This window comes from Pelodiscus sinensis, chromosome 3 (assembly GCF_049634645.1).
Source record: "Pelodiscus sinensis isolate JC-2024 chromosome 3, ASM4963464v1, whole genome shotgun sequence".
Classification (NCBI taxonomy): Eukaryota; Metazoa; Chordata; order Testudines; family Trionychidae; genus Pelodiscus; species Pelodiscus sinensis.
Genome location: NC_134713.1, coordinates 142,532,037 through 142,547,959, shown reverse-complemented (window position 1 = coordinate 142,547,959; position 15,923 = coordinate 142,532,037). Strand labels below are relative to the sequence as shown.

At 46.0% G+C, this 15,923-nt stretch overlaps 1 protein-coding gene across 3 annotated transcripts in view; it reads right to left on the bottom strand.

The window, feature by feature from the left end:
* Positions 1-15,923, bottom strand: part of DNAH8 (dynein axonemal heavy chain 8) — a 615,913-nt gene that overhangs the window by 331,079 nt on the left and 268,911 nt on the right. For all 3 annotated transcript variants that reach the window (XM_075925079.1, XM_025186355.2, XM_025186358.2), the window contains one exon: positions 14,810-14,923. In XM_075925079.1, the coding sequence (XP_075781194.1) occupies positions 14,810-14,923 (114 nt within the window). The remainder of the gene's footprint in view (positions 1-14,809; positions 14,924-15,923) is intronic.

The window sequence follows — 15,923 nt, the reverse complement described above, 5'->3', positions numbered from 1 at the left end:
AATGCAATGTTTACCTGATTTCCACCCATATGACAACACTTTTAATGAGCAATGACAGTCCAGGAATTTAACTACTAAAATGCATATCAACAGAAGACCATTGACCACTTTTTTGTTTTGGCTCCCACCTGCAGGCCACATGTTGAGCCCCACACAAACCCAAATTGTACCGTGGACTGCAAACAAACAGGACGGGGGCTGCATGTGGCCCACGGGCCGCTTATTGAGTAGCCCTGGTTTAAATGGTCAGGATACAATGTAAGGGGATTATGAATCATCAAAGTGTGTCCATAAATCCCACTAATGCCAAATGAGTTACAAAAGTATATCAAAGGAAACAGAAATTTCTGCAGTCTAATCAAATATAGTATTAGTAGATAATATACTTTCATATTCTCCATATTTTTGACCTGACAATAATATAGCAAGAATGCCCAAAAGTGACTTAAGGTGACTCTTTACTTATATCAGAGGTATGGTCAGAATTACAAGAATACACAATCTCACTTTCTAAATTAAGATTTTCTGTATTCTCATAGTCTGGCAATGTGTGTTCCAACAGAGCTAGAGCACACAAAATCTACTAGCTGGGCGCTCATGTGCAAGGGGAATGTGAGGAATGTCTTTCTCCTCAGTCAAGGGCCACACCGGTGACAAGTGGTTTTTTTAATTTGCTTTTCACTTGTATGCAGCCCCTGACTGATTTTTTCTGTGGGTCAGTGGGCTCTGATCCAAAAAAGGTTCCACACCCCTGATTTAGAAGGAAAGCAGAGAAGGCAATATATTCAAAGAACTAGAATTATATTTCTCCCTTGATACTTATCCCTGTGACCTAAGGTAAAATTTTCAAAAGCCTTTACATTAAAACAGTGGGGCATAGACCCTTAAATCAGTTATTCATACATTTCAGTTTTTCTGTTGCTGGTCATACAAAAACAACAACAAATTGCTTCAGGTTGACCCAACTGCACATTTTTTTTAATTTGTCAATATACCGAAATAGACAAAAAAAGTGGTTTTGACTCATCAAAACATTTTCTTTCACCCAAAACAAAAGATTTTATTCTGTTTTCAAGTTTTACTAACCTTTTAAAAAATAAAATTGAAATAAATTTCTAAAGAAAAGAAGTTTTGTTTTTTAAAAGGTATAACAATTCATCAAGAAAATTTCTAAAGAAAATGTTTTGAGTTTTTTTCCTGATTTTCTTTTCTCAACCAAAATAATTTATCAAATTCAACACAAATTCACAAAGTATCTTATTGCCATGAAATCTGCATTCTTCAGCTAAGAAAAGAGAGGGTTACTCACCTGGTGCAGTAATGGAGGTTGTTCAAGATGGTTATCCCTGTGGGTGCTCCAACTTAGGTGTCTGGGCACTGCTTCATGCCTTGTCAGAGATTTCTCATAGCAGTGCCTTCTCCTGGGCTGTGCACATGGAGCAGACTACATGTGTAGTGCCGCTACTACGCATGTGCAGCCAACCATCCCTTCAGTTCCTTCTCTGCCCCGGAAGGAAGATAACTTGTGCCTAAAGCAGAGGGAAGGAAGGGTGAGTAGTGGAGCTCCCACAGGGACAACCATCTCGAAGAACTTCTGTTACTGCACAAGGTGAGTAACCCTCTCTTCTTCTCTGAGGAGTGCTCCTGTGGGTGCTCCACCTTAGGTGACTATGGAGCAATACCCGTGATCAGAGGCAGGTAGTTTGGCCAATCAATATCATGCACAGCAGCTAGGAAGGTGTGCACAAACCGAGTACCATGGGACAGGTAAATAACAAGAGCATAGTGTCTAGCAAACATATGAACAGAAGACCACTTTGCAGATCTACAAATGTCCACGAAGCTGTAGAAGCCATCATGGTCCTTGTAGAGTATGCATATAATCGCAATGGAGTATCTTGGTCAAAGATCAAGCAAGCCAGCCTGATGCAGCCCACTATCCACCTGGATAGTCTCTGAGTAGAAAATGGCATGTCCAAGGATCTCCCTGCGATAGAGATGAACAGTCTAGTTGACTTGCAGATTTGCTTGGTTCTGTCAAAAAAAAAAGGCAATTGCCCTGCAGACTTTAAGCATGTGCCATGCAGCCTCCTTATTATTGGTGTGAGGTTTTAGAAAGAAGACAGGTACGAGTATAGGTTCATTATAATGAAATGCAGTGGGGAACTTTGGGTGAGGACAGAGAATGATTTTGTCTTTATGGAATACCATAAAGGGAGGGTCCTCCATCAGTACACTGATCTTGCCTAACCTCCTGGCCAATGTGACAGCTACTAGTAAGGCCTCCTACATAGAAAGGTGGAGCATGTCATCATGGGTTCAAATGGTTTTGCTGGTGAGAGACCAAAGCACTAAACTGAGGTCCCAAACTGGAACAGGGAGCCTGATAGGTGGGAAAGTGTTCTGCATGTCCTTGAGGAAGTGCTTGGTCATTGGGTGAGTGCGGACAGGTGTGTTGTCAATGGGCTGATAAAAGGCTGCTATAGCTGCGAGGTGAACCCTTAAAGAGCTAAAAGAAAGGGCTGACTGTTTAAATTCTAGAAGGTATTCCAAGACACATGATTAGAAGGTGGTACCATTGATGGGTTTAAGCGTTTTTGTTCAGACCAAAGTAAGAATCTTCTCCACTTATAGAGGTAAGACTTTCTGGTTGTTAACTGCAACTGGTCATTAAAATTTGTTTGACTTGATCAGTGAATGTTGTTTCTACTGAGGTGAGCCATTGAGAAATCATGCCTGGAGGTGAAGTATTTGTAGGCATGGGTGACAGACTTGGCCACCCTCTTGTGTCAGAAGATGGAGAAGCAATGGAAGGTGCCATGGCCTTCTCCTGGACATCTGAAGCAGGTAAGTGTACCACCTATGCATGGACCAAGATGGAGCAATGAGGATCACCATGGCTGAGTCTGACCTAATTTTGTAGACTACGAATTGGAGGGAAAGCATAGAGGAGTGGTGCATTTCAGGTTACTGTGAACACATCCACAAGGGAATGCATGCCAATGCCCGTGCACAAACAATATTGTGAACACTTCTTGTTGGCATTGTTGTAAACAAGTCCACTGTCGAGAAACCCCATTGGCTGAACAGCTGATGGAGGATTTTGGGGTCCATTTCCCATTTGTGATTGGAGTTGAAATTCGTGCTGAGGTCATCCGTAATGAAGTTGTCCTTGCCTGGTCGATGAGAGGCTTGTAGGTGGATGTTGTTTGCAATCTACCATGTCCAAAGATGCCCTGCAGATGGTAGGGATCTGGTTCCACTCTGTCTGTTGATGTAATATGTGGTTGACTGATTGCCTGTAAAGATTTGAACCATGTTGTTGCGTATGAAGTGTAGAAAATGCCGGCATACATAAAATACCACTCTAAGCTCTAGTATGTTTATGTCCAAGTTAGATTTCTGTGGAAACCACCATCCCTGAATTTTGAGGGAGTCTGAGTGTGCGTCTCAACCCAGGAGAGAGGCATTGGTCAGTGATGGTCACAGATGGAGATAGTTAGTGAAAAGGTACTCCAAGAAACACGATTGTTTGGTCTGCCCACCAGTCCAGGGAACATTTGATCCTCTTTGGGATTGATACTAATTTGTTGATGCTGTTGTGATATGGTTTGTATACAGTCCTTAGCCACTGCTGCATGGATCTCCTGTGCAGTCTGGCATACAACACTACTGAAGTGGCTGCTGCCATGTGTCCTAGTAGCTGGAGGTAAGTCCTTGTAGGGACTTGTGGACTAATTTGGGCCATTGATATAAGGTCCCATGTAGTCTGGAATCTTTGTTGTGAGAGAGAAGCTATAGTCTCCAGGCAATCAAAGTAAGCCCTGACAAATTCTATTCTCTGAGCTGGCTGGAGTTTGCACCTAGAGAAATTTATCTGTAAAGTAAGGGTCTGGTTAGGGAGACCGAGTTCTGCACCTCTTGACTTGTGTTTGCTCTTATCAGACAGTCATCAAAGTAAGGAAATATGGAGCCCCCCTGTCTGCAGAGATGGTCGGTAAAGACCGTGAGCATCTTTGGAAAGACCCTCGGAGCTGTGGAGAGTCCAAATGGCAGCACTCTGTACTGGAAGTATACATCGCCAACTGCAAATGTGAGGTATTTCCGATGTATTAGGTGAGTAGATACGTGGAAATATGTGTCCTGGAGGTTGAGTCTCGATAACTAGCCCTCTTTATTTGAGGCAGGAATTAAAGTGGATAGGGTGACCATCTGGAACCTCTGTGGTCGGTTGAGCTTCCTGAGATCGAGAATCATTCTCCATTCCCCTGAATTCTTCGTTGTAAGGAAGTAGTGGGAATAAAACCCCTTGCCTGTGTAGCAATGAAGTATGGGTTCTATAGTTCCTAGGTGGAGCAGGTGGTCGATTCCCTGGAGGAGAATGCTCTTATGAGATGGGTCCCTGAAAAGAGATGTGGAGGGAGAGTGGGAGAAAAGGGTAGAAGGAAAGGAGATACAGTATCCGCTCTTTATAATGTCCAGTACCCATCTGTCAGTTGTGATGGAGGACCATTGATGGTAGAAGGGTGCTAGACGCTGGCAAAAAAGTTTGTGGGGTTCTGGTTGCCTTAAGCAGACAGGTGTTACTAGACTCTTGACGTAACCTTCAAACCATCTGCCTCGAAGTTGAGGTTTAAGAGTTAGAGGGCTGGTCAGGGGTTTGTCTCCATCTCATTTGGCATTGTTTCCTTCTGTTGTCGAAATGTCTGTGTGCTCAACTAAACGGTGTAGGTTTGTACCTTTGATTAAAGAAACTTCCCTGTTTACATCTTTTCACAGGAACATTAATACCAAGTGTCTTCAGTGTGGCTCAGGAGTCTTAAGACAGTGGAACGATGCATCGGTGGTATCCACGAAGTGCTTGGAGCTCTGGAAAGGAAGATCCTCCACTGTGGCCTGTACCTCATGGGGAAGCCATGATGACCTCCTCATCACAATGACCATCATGACAGAATGAGATGCAGTATCAGAGGTGTCTATGGCAGCTTGTAGGGCCATGTGGGAAATCAAGGTGCCTTCATTTATAGACCTGAACTATTCTCCCTTGTCCTCTGGAAGGCGGCCAATAAAATATGATAGTTGCTTGAAAATATGGTGTGTGTATTTTGCAAGCATTGCAGTGTAGTTGAATATTCAAAGTTGTAGGAATGCAAAGGAATAGGCCTTCCTCCCCATAAGGTCCAGGTGTTTCCACTCCCTCTCGTAAGGTGTGGTTCTAGCCATACTCTGTTTTCCCCTCGGATTAACTGTATCCACAACTGAGGAGTTAGGAGACAGATGAGAAAACAAGAAGTCAGCACTCTGTGGAGTTACATAATATTTACCGTCCAACGTCTTGCAGACTGGTGGGACTGTTGCTGGAGTCTACCAGCAGGGTCCATGAGGGCTGGTCCATTAGTAGGACCAGCTTAGCAGAGAGGGAGGAGTATGGTGATTAATTTATGTTGGGTTTCAGGGAGTCTCATTAATGAGACCTCTAAGACATTGGCTACACTCTTATAAAGTTCCCAAAATGATCTAAAATCATCTCCCACCATAGGAGGAAGGGGCATCAGATGTCTTCTGGGGAAAATGATGAGATGTGCATTGGCAGGTGTGAACAGACAGAAGACTCTTCAACATTTGAGGCTGGTTCATCTTCCTCCTGGTAAGCTGATCTGTCCAGGGCGGATACAGAGGTGGCCTTGGGTGGTGCAGATGGGGTTGGCTGAGGGTGCACCTGTGCGCCTGCTGGGCTCTGTAGAGTTCCCAGGGTTCCCAGTAGGGCCAATTAGCCAGTAGGGGCATAGTGGCACAGCTACTGAGGTGACAGCCACTGAAGCAGTGTTTGCTGTTGCTGCTGTGACTGCTTTGAAGAGGAGTGCCTTGGGGATGTGGGTACCAACCAAGGGTTCCTCGTCTTCATCACTCAAAAGTGGCAGTGAGGAGCCTGCAGGAGTGGAGAGAGTAAACCTGCTAGATGTGGGCATGCTGTCGGTGCAGAATAGCGGGATCATCGGCATGGATGTTATTCTGAGCTCCTCTGTTGTTGTGAAAAGCTGCATCACCAGAGACATCAGTGCTAACAGCAGCGTTGAGATTGGTACAATTGCAACCTGCAGTGCCAATGGTGCCGCATGTGAGGCAGTCAGTGCTGCGTGCTTCTGTTTCTTTGTTGCAGGGGCGGCATAGTTGCCGATGGTGCCGAGTGGGAACTAAGTTTCTTTGGTGCCAATGGTACATCCAAAGATGCTAATTTGGCCTTTGCCTTCGTTAGCACTGAGACAGCACCAGATGTTGCCTGAGGCGCCAACTTTGACTTGGGCTTCCTTGTTGCCCACCTTACAGCATGTCTAGACCACATCCCTCTATTGAAAGAGGAATGTAAATTAAACAGATCAAAATTGCAAATGAAGCCGGAATATAAATTTCCCATGCTTAATTTGCATAATGGCGGCTGCACGTTCTTACGACAAAGGGCTTTTCGAAAGTAAAACCACTGTCTAGATGGGGTTCTTTAAAAAAAGAAGGAGTTACCTTGTGCAGTAACAGTAGTTCTTTGAGATGTGTGTCCCCATGGGTGCTCCTCTTTGAGTGCTGCTGCATCATCGCACCAGCGACCAGAGATTTTTCCAGCAGTTTCCACTACGCTGTGCACACGCCGTGGCACCCCTCTGATACTTGCACAAGGTGAGTAACTCCTTCTTCTCCTTCAAGTGGTGTCCCCATGGGTTAGGGTTAGGGTTAGGGTTAGGGTTAGGTTATGTCTACACTCAGGGGGTATGTCTACACTACCACCCTAATTCGAACTAGGGTGGTAATGTAGGCAACCGGAGTTTCACGAGGAGTAACAGTAGTTCGGAATAGGAAGCCTAGTCCGAACTACCTAGTCCGTGCTGCGTGTAGCCGCGCGGCACGGAGTCCGCACTAGCTGACATTTAAAAATGGCGGCGCCCGGCAAGATGCAAATGAAGCCCGGGAAATTCAAATCCTGGGCTTCATTTGCAACTCCAGTTGCCTACATTACCACTCTAGTTCGAACTAGGGTGGTAGTGTAGACATACCCTGGGTGACTATACAGCAGTTGTAGACCTGTAGAGGTGGGTTTGGAGCCCTAAGCTTGTCACTGAGGATAGCACTGCATGACCCACTGCAGTGGACAATGCAATAGAAGATGAGAGGGCATAGTGTTGTGAAAATGTGCGGTTTGATGACCATGTGGCTGCATTACAAATGTCCTGGAGAGAGACATTATTGAGGAAGGCCATGGTGGAAGACATAGCCCTGATGAAGTCAGCTTTGATGACGCCAGGTGGCTGTTTGTTGTGAACGGTGTAACATGTGTGGAAACACAAGGAAATCCATTTAGAGATCCTCTGCGATGAGATTGCCTGTCCTTTGGATCGTTCTGCGTAGGACAGGAACAGTCTAGGGGATGCTCACCAGGCCCTGGTGTGATCTATGGTAAAACGCAAGTGCTCTGCGGACATCAAGGGTGTCCCAGGCTGTGTGGATCAGATCAGCGTGTGGTTTTGGAAAAAAGGCAGGTAAGTGTATGGATTCATTGACATGGAAGGGGGAAGGAACTTTTGGGAGGAATTTAGGGTGGGGTTGGAGTGTAACTGTCTTTGGTGAAAACTGTATACGGGGGATCCGCCATCAGTGCGGCAAGTTCACTTACTCTCCTGCTGGATGTTATTGCGATGAGAAAGGAGACCTTCATCAATAGATATGACAAGGAGCACGTCTCGAGAGGCTCGAAGGGTGGTTTCATCAGACTCTTAAGTACATGGTTCAGGTCCCAGATGAGAGCTGGCGGGCTAACAGCTGGAAAGGTATTTTGTAGACCCTTGAGGAATCTCTTAGTGATTGGATTGGTGAGGAAGGAAGAACCCTCCATGGTGCAATGGAAAGTTGCTATGGCAGCCGCATGGACTCTGATAGTAGTAACAGCAAGGCCCAGTTCTTTAAGGTGCAGGAGATATTCGAGCAAGAGGGATAGGAGAGTGGTCTCTGAGGTTGCCTGAGTGCGTTTGAACCATTCAGAGAATCTGTTCCATTTGTATAGGTACGTTTTTCTGGTGGATTGTCTTCTACTGTTGATAAGTATTTCTTTTACTCCTTCTGAATAGGTAGTTTCGGCTTCTTTGATCCATGAAGGAGTCAGGCGTGGAGGTGTAGTTTGTGAGGTTCCGGATGGAGAATCCTTCCATGATTCTGTGAGAGAAGATTGCGCTGAGGCAGAAAGGCATATGGGTTAGTGACTGCCACCTTGTGGAAGTAAGGATACCACGTTTGCCTCGATCATGCTGGTGCAATAGGTATCACACAAGCTAGGTCCACTCTGATCTTGATAACTTTGTGGAGAATCGGAAAGGGTGTGAACGCATATAGAAGAGGTGTGTCCCATCTGATGGAAAAGGCATCCCCCAGGGAGTGTTTCCCCAACGCTGCTCTGGAGCAGTAGAGGTGACATTTGCGGTTGTTCTTGGTCTCAAAAAGGTCTATGACTGGCTGGCCCCATTGTCAAAACATGGAGTTGAGTACCTGGCCATGTATTTGCCATTTGTGGTGGTCATAAAATTTGCGACTGAGGGCATCTGCCATGACATTTAGTACTCCTGGGAGGTAGGAAGCAACCGGTGTGATTTGATATTTCAGGCACCAATTCCATAATTTGATAGCCTCTGCATATAGGGACAGAGATTGCGCTCCTCCTTGTCAATTGACGTAATACACGTAAGTGGTGTTGTCCGTCATGACACTGGTGGTGTTGTGTGCTATGTGAAGTAGGAAGTGTTGGCATGCATATTGTATGGCTCGTAGCTCTAAGAGATTGATGTGTAGCGTTTGTTCCATAAAGGACCATTTGCCCTGGGACGTAAGGGTTCCGAGATTGTCCGAGGAGGGATGCATCGGTCATTATGGTAAGAGTGGGGGTAGGTTGTTGGAATGGCACTCCAGCTAATACATTGTGTGGATTCATCCACCAGTGTAGGGAGTCAAGGACTCATGGTAGAATGGTAACCGACTTGGAGAACGGGTCTCTAGAAGGCATGTAAAGTGTGCCTAGCCAAGACTGTAGGCACTTCATGTGGAGCCATGCTAGTCTGACGACGTAAATTGTGGAGGCCATGTAACCCAGAATTTTTAGGCATTTGCGAACTGTCATGGTAGAGGCAACGCATGCCACTGAGATGAGGCTGCATAGGGCGTTGAACCTGTGATTGGGTAGAGTAGCTTTCGCCATCATAGTGTCAATGAGTGCTCCTATAAACTCCAGGTTCCGGGTTGGGTGAAGCATGGACTTTGCATAGTTTATGTGAAAGCCAAGGCTGAGCAGAAGGATGGTAGTAGTGTCTACCATGTCCTTTGTTTCTTGGAATGACATGCCTTTGATAAAGATCATAACTCCTTGATGACGTAATGCAGCTGTTACAACTGCCAGAGTTTTGGAAAACACTCTGGGAGCTGTTGAAAGACCAAAAGGGAGTACTCGATATTGGAAATGTTGATTGCCCACTATGAAGTATAGAAAACGTCTGTGCGCCAGGTGAATTGCAATAAGAAAATAGGCATCCTGAAAGTCGAGAGACGAAAGTCAGTCTCCTTGATCTAGTGCGGGGATTACTGTTGCTAGGGTCACCATCTTGAATTAGTGGTAGGCGATATATTTGTTGAGCTTCCTTAAATCCAGTATAGGCCTCCATCCTCTACTCTTTTTCTGTGTTAGGAAATAAGTTGAGTAGAACCCTCAACCCTGAAACTCTGTTGGTACTGGTTCTATGCATAGGAGATGAAGCACCTCTTGCTTGAGGAGAGTTTTGTGAGAGGAGTCCCTGAAAAGGGACGGGGTGGGAGCATGGGGTAGTAGGAGGAGAACTAAGGGGATAGCATAACCATGTTGAATGAGTTCTAGGACCCACTTGTGTGATGTTATCTGAGCCCACTGTTGAAAAAAAGGGCGAAGGCAGTGGTTGAACTGTGGTCGCATGGGGAGTAGTGTGACCATGGGGGAGGCAGCGTTCTTGATCTTGACCAAAGCTTCCAATTTGTTCTTTGGATGTGGATGATTGATCAGATGCTGATGGGTGTTATTGCTGACATTGTGGCCTGCGTCACTGAGGTCTCTGCTTTTGGTGGAAGTCGTATCTGGTCTGAGGCCTTTACGGCTCTCTTGGTCTCTGATAGGTGTTATAACTGGCTCTTTTAAATGGGGGTGTGTACATCCCTATGGTCCTTAAGGTGGTACGGGAGTCCTTCATGGAGTGAAGTACTTTGTCCGTTTTCACTACGAAGAGATGCTTTTTGTCAAAGGGTAAATCTTCAACCTTCTGTTGCAGTTCCCTGGGCACACCTGATGCTTGTAGCCATGATATTCTGTGCATCACGATCACTGAAGCTGTGACATGTGCGGCTGTATACACTACATTCATCATGGATTGCAAGGCAGTACGAGAGATTGTATGGCCCTCTTGCATGATGCTGAGGAGCACAGGTCTCTTGGCAGGTGTTGAGTAAGTTCTTGTAACTTTGAGTAATTTGAATAATCGTAGTCCGCAAGCATGGCTGTATAATTTGCTGCTCTAAGGAGCAGGGTAGCAGAGGAGTAAACCTTACGGCCCATGATGTCCATTTTCTTATGGTCCTTGTCATGTGGTGTTGACCTGATATTAGGCTGTTTAGCTCTGTGTCTGACCGAATCAACTACCAGTGAATTTGGTGCAGGATGTGTAAAAAGAAAGTCCAAGCCTGTGGGTGTGATGAAGTATTTACGATCCGCTCTTTTATTGGTTGGGGTGATGGAAGCGGGAGTTTGCCAGATGTTGTCTGCTGGATCCATGATAGCTTCATCCATCAGGAGAGCTATTCTGGAAAAGGTAGGAGGTTGTAGCGTTTGCAGCAGGCGGTATTGTTTCTCTCGTACCTCCTGCAAATCATGCTCCTGTGCTTGGGCTACTCTTTTAAAGAGATCTTGAAATTTCCTTGAATTGTCTCCTGGTGGAGGAGTATCAGCAATAACTGCCTCGTCTGGAGAGGAAGATGAGTTGTGCACCAGGGACCAGTCCTCACTCTCTGACAAAGTGTCTTCTATATCAGAGTGAACCAGGGAATTAAGGTCTGTAGCTGATATCATAGGTTGAGTAGAAGCAGGAGGCGGTTTAAATCTAGGGAAGAAGTGGTGTGATGGCTCCTCTGAGGGGGACGTGGGTCCCAAGACTGCCACTGTCCGACATATGGTGGAGGTTGTAGTTGTAGTTCTGTGCATACCATGATGGTGGAGGAGGTGGGTATGCATATGTGATGTGCCCACACTGTCAGGATGGAGGTCTGTGAGTTGGACTGGAGTTGTTGGGAGGAGAAATGGCTCAGAAGTTCTGTGCCGACCTCGCTTGGAGAACGCGAGTGATTCAATGATCTGCATGAGTGCATTGATCGTATGGAGGAGCCTGGTGATACCGGTGCCATTGGTGTGTGGCTCCTGGCAGGGGAGTCTTGCCGTGAGTGCTCTTGGGATGATGCCGAGGTATGCTGCTTGCTCTGTATCGATGGTGCCGTGTGATCAGGGGGTGGCATCTCGGTGAGGAGCCTCTTGGATGACGAGGCCAATGACGAGTGGACATGGTGTTTCGGTGCCAAGCGGTCTCTGTGGTGCTCCTTCGGCGTGGTCGATGCTTCTGTCTTACATTTTGGTTCCGAGTGTGCTCTCTTCTGAGGTGCCAGCATGGATGATGCCACCCCTGACATGCCTATCAGCAGTGCTGACCCTTGTGCCTGTCAATGCCAAGTGTAGCGATCGAGCCAGAGACAAGCCCGTTTTGGAGCGAGACACACCGAGAAAGGTAGAGGGATACATTTTGTCCATACCTTTCCGTTGAGAACCCAGTTTAGGGATCACTGAAATGTCTTCTGAAGAAGGTTGAAGACACTTTTCATAGAGCAAAGTCTTCAGCCTGTTGGCCCAGTCGCAACACGCTCTAGCTATTAGCTTAGAGCAGTGAGGGCACTTTTGTGTCTGGTGCGACTCCCTGAGACACTTCATGCATTTAGATTGCCTGTCAGACACGAGCATGGCATCCCGGCACTCCTCATATCTCTTGAAGCTGGGGGATCCTGGCATGAAGCATGGCGAAAAATGGTGGGCTGTGAAGGAATTTTTTTTTTTAAACTTCGAGAGGGTCAAGGTCTAAAAACTTGGAAGATGAGGTAACTAAGGGAAATAACTGGGGGGGGGGTTGTTATCTTTCGTTAGGAACAATGACAGAGAGAAGCTCCGTCTGCTGCCGAGGATGGTAGAAAAGGAACTGAGGGGCCATGCTGCACGCTCGCTGAACGGACACCAACGGCACAAGGGGGTACCACGGCACATGTGCAAGGATGCACCAGCACCCAGAGTGGAGCACCCATAGGGATACCACCTGAAGGAGAACCCCCTTTTTTGAAAGATCCTGTACTCCTGAGGACAGATCAAGGAGTACAGGATCTTTCAAGAAAGGATTTTTTTTTCAAAAGAACTTCCATCTAGACAGCAGTTTTATTTTCAAAAAGCCCTTTTCTGAAAGAAGGCATGGCTGCCATTATGCAAATGAAGCATGGGAAATTTAAATCCCAGCTTCATTTGCAATTTTGATCTGTCTAATTTACATCCCTCTTTCAAAAGAGGGATGTAGTCTAGACATGCCATTAGTGAGATCCTTGGACTCTCAGGAACCATCAGTACATGGCACCTCCCTGTACAGTGCTTTGGTCAAGGTCAGTGCAGGGGGTATCTTAGGTGTTTGCCCCTGTTTTTTTTAAGGGGGGGGGAGAAATCACCCTTACTTGAGGAATGGAGTCTCTTCCGAGGCTGGTCAGAAGAAAAGTCCCTGGTAACAGAGCGTAAAGGAGCAGCCTTCTCAGACATGGCCAACGGAGAAAGCTGACGAGGTGGAGTTGAATGTTTTGGATCCAGCGCTGGCCTCACTATGTTTTCGAGGGAGAGAAGCTTGAGTTGCAGCTTCCTGGGCTGTTAGTTAATTGCAGTACTGGCACTGGGCATTTGCCTGCCCCAGACACCAGACATACTGTGAATGCCTATCGGAGATGGGGACTGAGAGCCTGAAGGACAGGCAGCATTTGAAGCCTGGGGAAACTGGCATCCCAGGAAGAAAATATTGCCAAGGAAAACAGCCTTAATAGCACAAAGAAATGAGTTTTTTTTATAACTAACCGTAACTATTATAACTATTTAAATTGTGAAAAACATTATACTAATCTATCACTAAAACTACATTAACAACAAGAAACTATGATGAATTTGGGAAAAAAACCTGGAGATCAACTGCTGTTCCAACCGATGCCACCAGCATCAGAGAAGGAACCAAAGGGGCAGTTGGCTGCGCATGCATAGTAACAGCACCATGCATGTCATCTACGCTGCTTGCGTGGCCTACCAAAGGGCACTGCTACCAAAAATCTCAGACTAGGCACGCAGTGGTGCTTAGACACCTAAGAAGATTACTCCAAACTCACACTGGTACTTTTGAAAATGTTACCCTCAACATTATGAGGGGGGAAAATTAGCTTATCATTAAGACATTCCTTTGTAAAAGTTATATAGCTTGATCTTTAGTTGATTAAAATCAGGGTAGCTTCACAAATGAAACATAATTGCAGCTGTCACTGAACTTGCTTAAAGGAGTCAGGAGCATCACAAAATGTTTGGAAGACATTCTGAGACAGTACCCTTAGGGTGTGTCTAGACTACATGCCTCCTTCGACAGAGGCATGTAGATTAGCCAGATCGGAAGAGGGAAATGAAGCCGCGATTAAAATAATCGCGGCTTCATTTAAATTTAAATGGCTGCCCCGATCTGCCGATCAGCTGTTTGTCGGCAGATCGGGGGAGTCTGGACGCGATGCCCCGACAAAGAAGCCTTTCTTCATCGGCACAGGTAAACCTGGTTTCACGAGGCTTACCTGTGTCGATGAAGAAAGGCTTCTTTGTCGGGGCATCGCGTCCAGACTCCCCCGATCTGCCGACAAACAGCTGATCGGCAGATCGGGGCAGCCATTTAAATTTAAATGAAGCCGCGATTATTTTAATCGCGGCTTCATTTCCCTCTTCCGATCTGGCTAATCTACATGCCTCCGTCGAAGGAGGCATGTAGTCTAGACACACCCTTAGTGATCTTCTCATGTTATTCTGAAAGATACTCCCAATGAGGTGTATGCACTGACTGAACAATGAGTATGCTAATGCAGGTTATGAGAACTGGGAAACTGGTTAATCTTAGGTTAGCTGGGAGAGGGCTTAGAGAATGTAAAATTACTAAACATCAGAATTAACAAATCAGGTGTTAATGCTGGGAATTATGAACCCAGGAGAACTCAGGGTATGTCTACACTACCCCGCTAGTTCGAACTAGCGGGGGTAATGTAGTCATCCACAGTTGCAAATGAAGCCCGGGATTTGAATTTCCCGGGCTTCATTTGCATAAGCTGGCCGGCGCCATTTTTAAATGCCGGCTTGTTCGAACCCCGTGCCGCGCGGCTACACGCGGCACGGGCTAGATAGTTCGAACTAGCAAGCCATTCCGAACTATCTGTACGCCTGGATTAATGCAGCCAGGTTTATAACCTAGTGAGGGGACACAATTAAGAAGATCTGAATGGGATCTAAAGCACAACTCACCTCGTAACTATGACAGCAGGTCTGCTGGGTAACCATGCCCTAAGGAACTCATTGGAACAATTCAGCAGATCAACATTTTGGCACCTAACTTCTGCAAGCAATATATTCTGAGGAACTGAACCAGAAGCCCAATTGATAACTTTCAAACTTAATTACCGTGTCATATGCATTGTCAAAGTTTGCCACATCTTCACGAAAAATTTCAACAGACTCTAGAAGATTACTCTTAAATTTCGGCTGAACTTGAACTAACTCATCTTGAACACTGACCTAAAATATAAATGAATGTCCATTTATTAATAAATTACTGGAAAAAGTTACTTTTTTAAAAATGGTAATAAAGGGATATCAAAATTCTATATTATCAAGCTGACTTTTTAAATTTAAAAAAACGTACAGAATCATTGGACAAAAAATACATTTTTATTCAGACAGCTAAATATGAAAAGAGCATTTGAAAAAATCAAAACAAAAACCCAAACATCTTCAAGGCATTATTCTTAAAAGATGCTGTAACTTCCTCATCTTTAAAAAATTTAGGCTGTGTCTAGACTGCAGGGTTTTTTCAAAAAAAGTAGCCTTTTTTCGAAAAAACTTCACCTGCGTCTAGACTACAGCCGTGTTCTTTCGAAATTAAATTGAAAGAACGCGGCTTTTCTTTCAACAGCGGTACTCCTCATTTTACGAGGAAGAACGCCTTTTTCGACGGAGAGCCGTCGAAAATAAGTGAGCGTTGACGCGGGGAGGCCTTTTTTCGAAAATAATGGCCTCCAGGAAGAAGCCCTGGTGGACAATCTGGGGCATGCCTTGCATGTCTGTGGTTCCTGTCTGCAGCCATTTTTTAAAGGGACAGTCACCCTCACAGCCACTTGTGGCAGCAAAGCAGCCAGAGCACACGGCTGTTCAAGTGCTGCCATGTCCCAGCCCCAAGACCCTCCTGACCCTTCTAGAGAGCCTTCTGGGGACCCAACCAGGGGCTCCAAATGCCGGGCACCAGCATGGTCTGGGCCAGAGCTCAAGAACCTTCTCGAGCTCTGGTCAGAGGAGGAGGCCTTACAAGCCCTACAAACCAGGCGGCGAAATGCGGACATTTTTGGCCGCATGGCAGAGGCCCTGGCCCAGAGAGGGCACTACCCCCGTACCCAGGACCAGGTGCGCTCTAAAGTGAAGGAGCTGCGCCAAGGCTATGTGAAGCCCAGGGAGGAGAGCTCCTGTTCTGGAGCAGCCCCCCGCTCCTGCCCCTATTATTCAGAGCTGGACCAGATCCTGG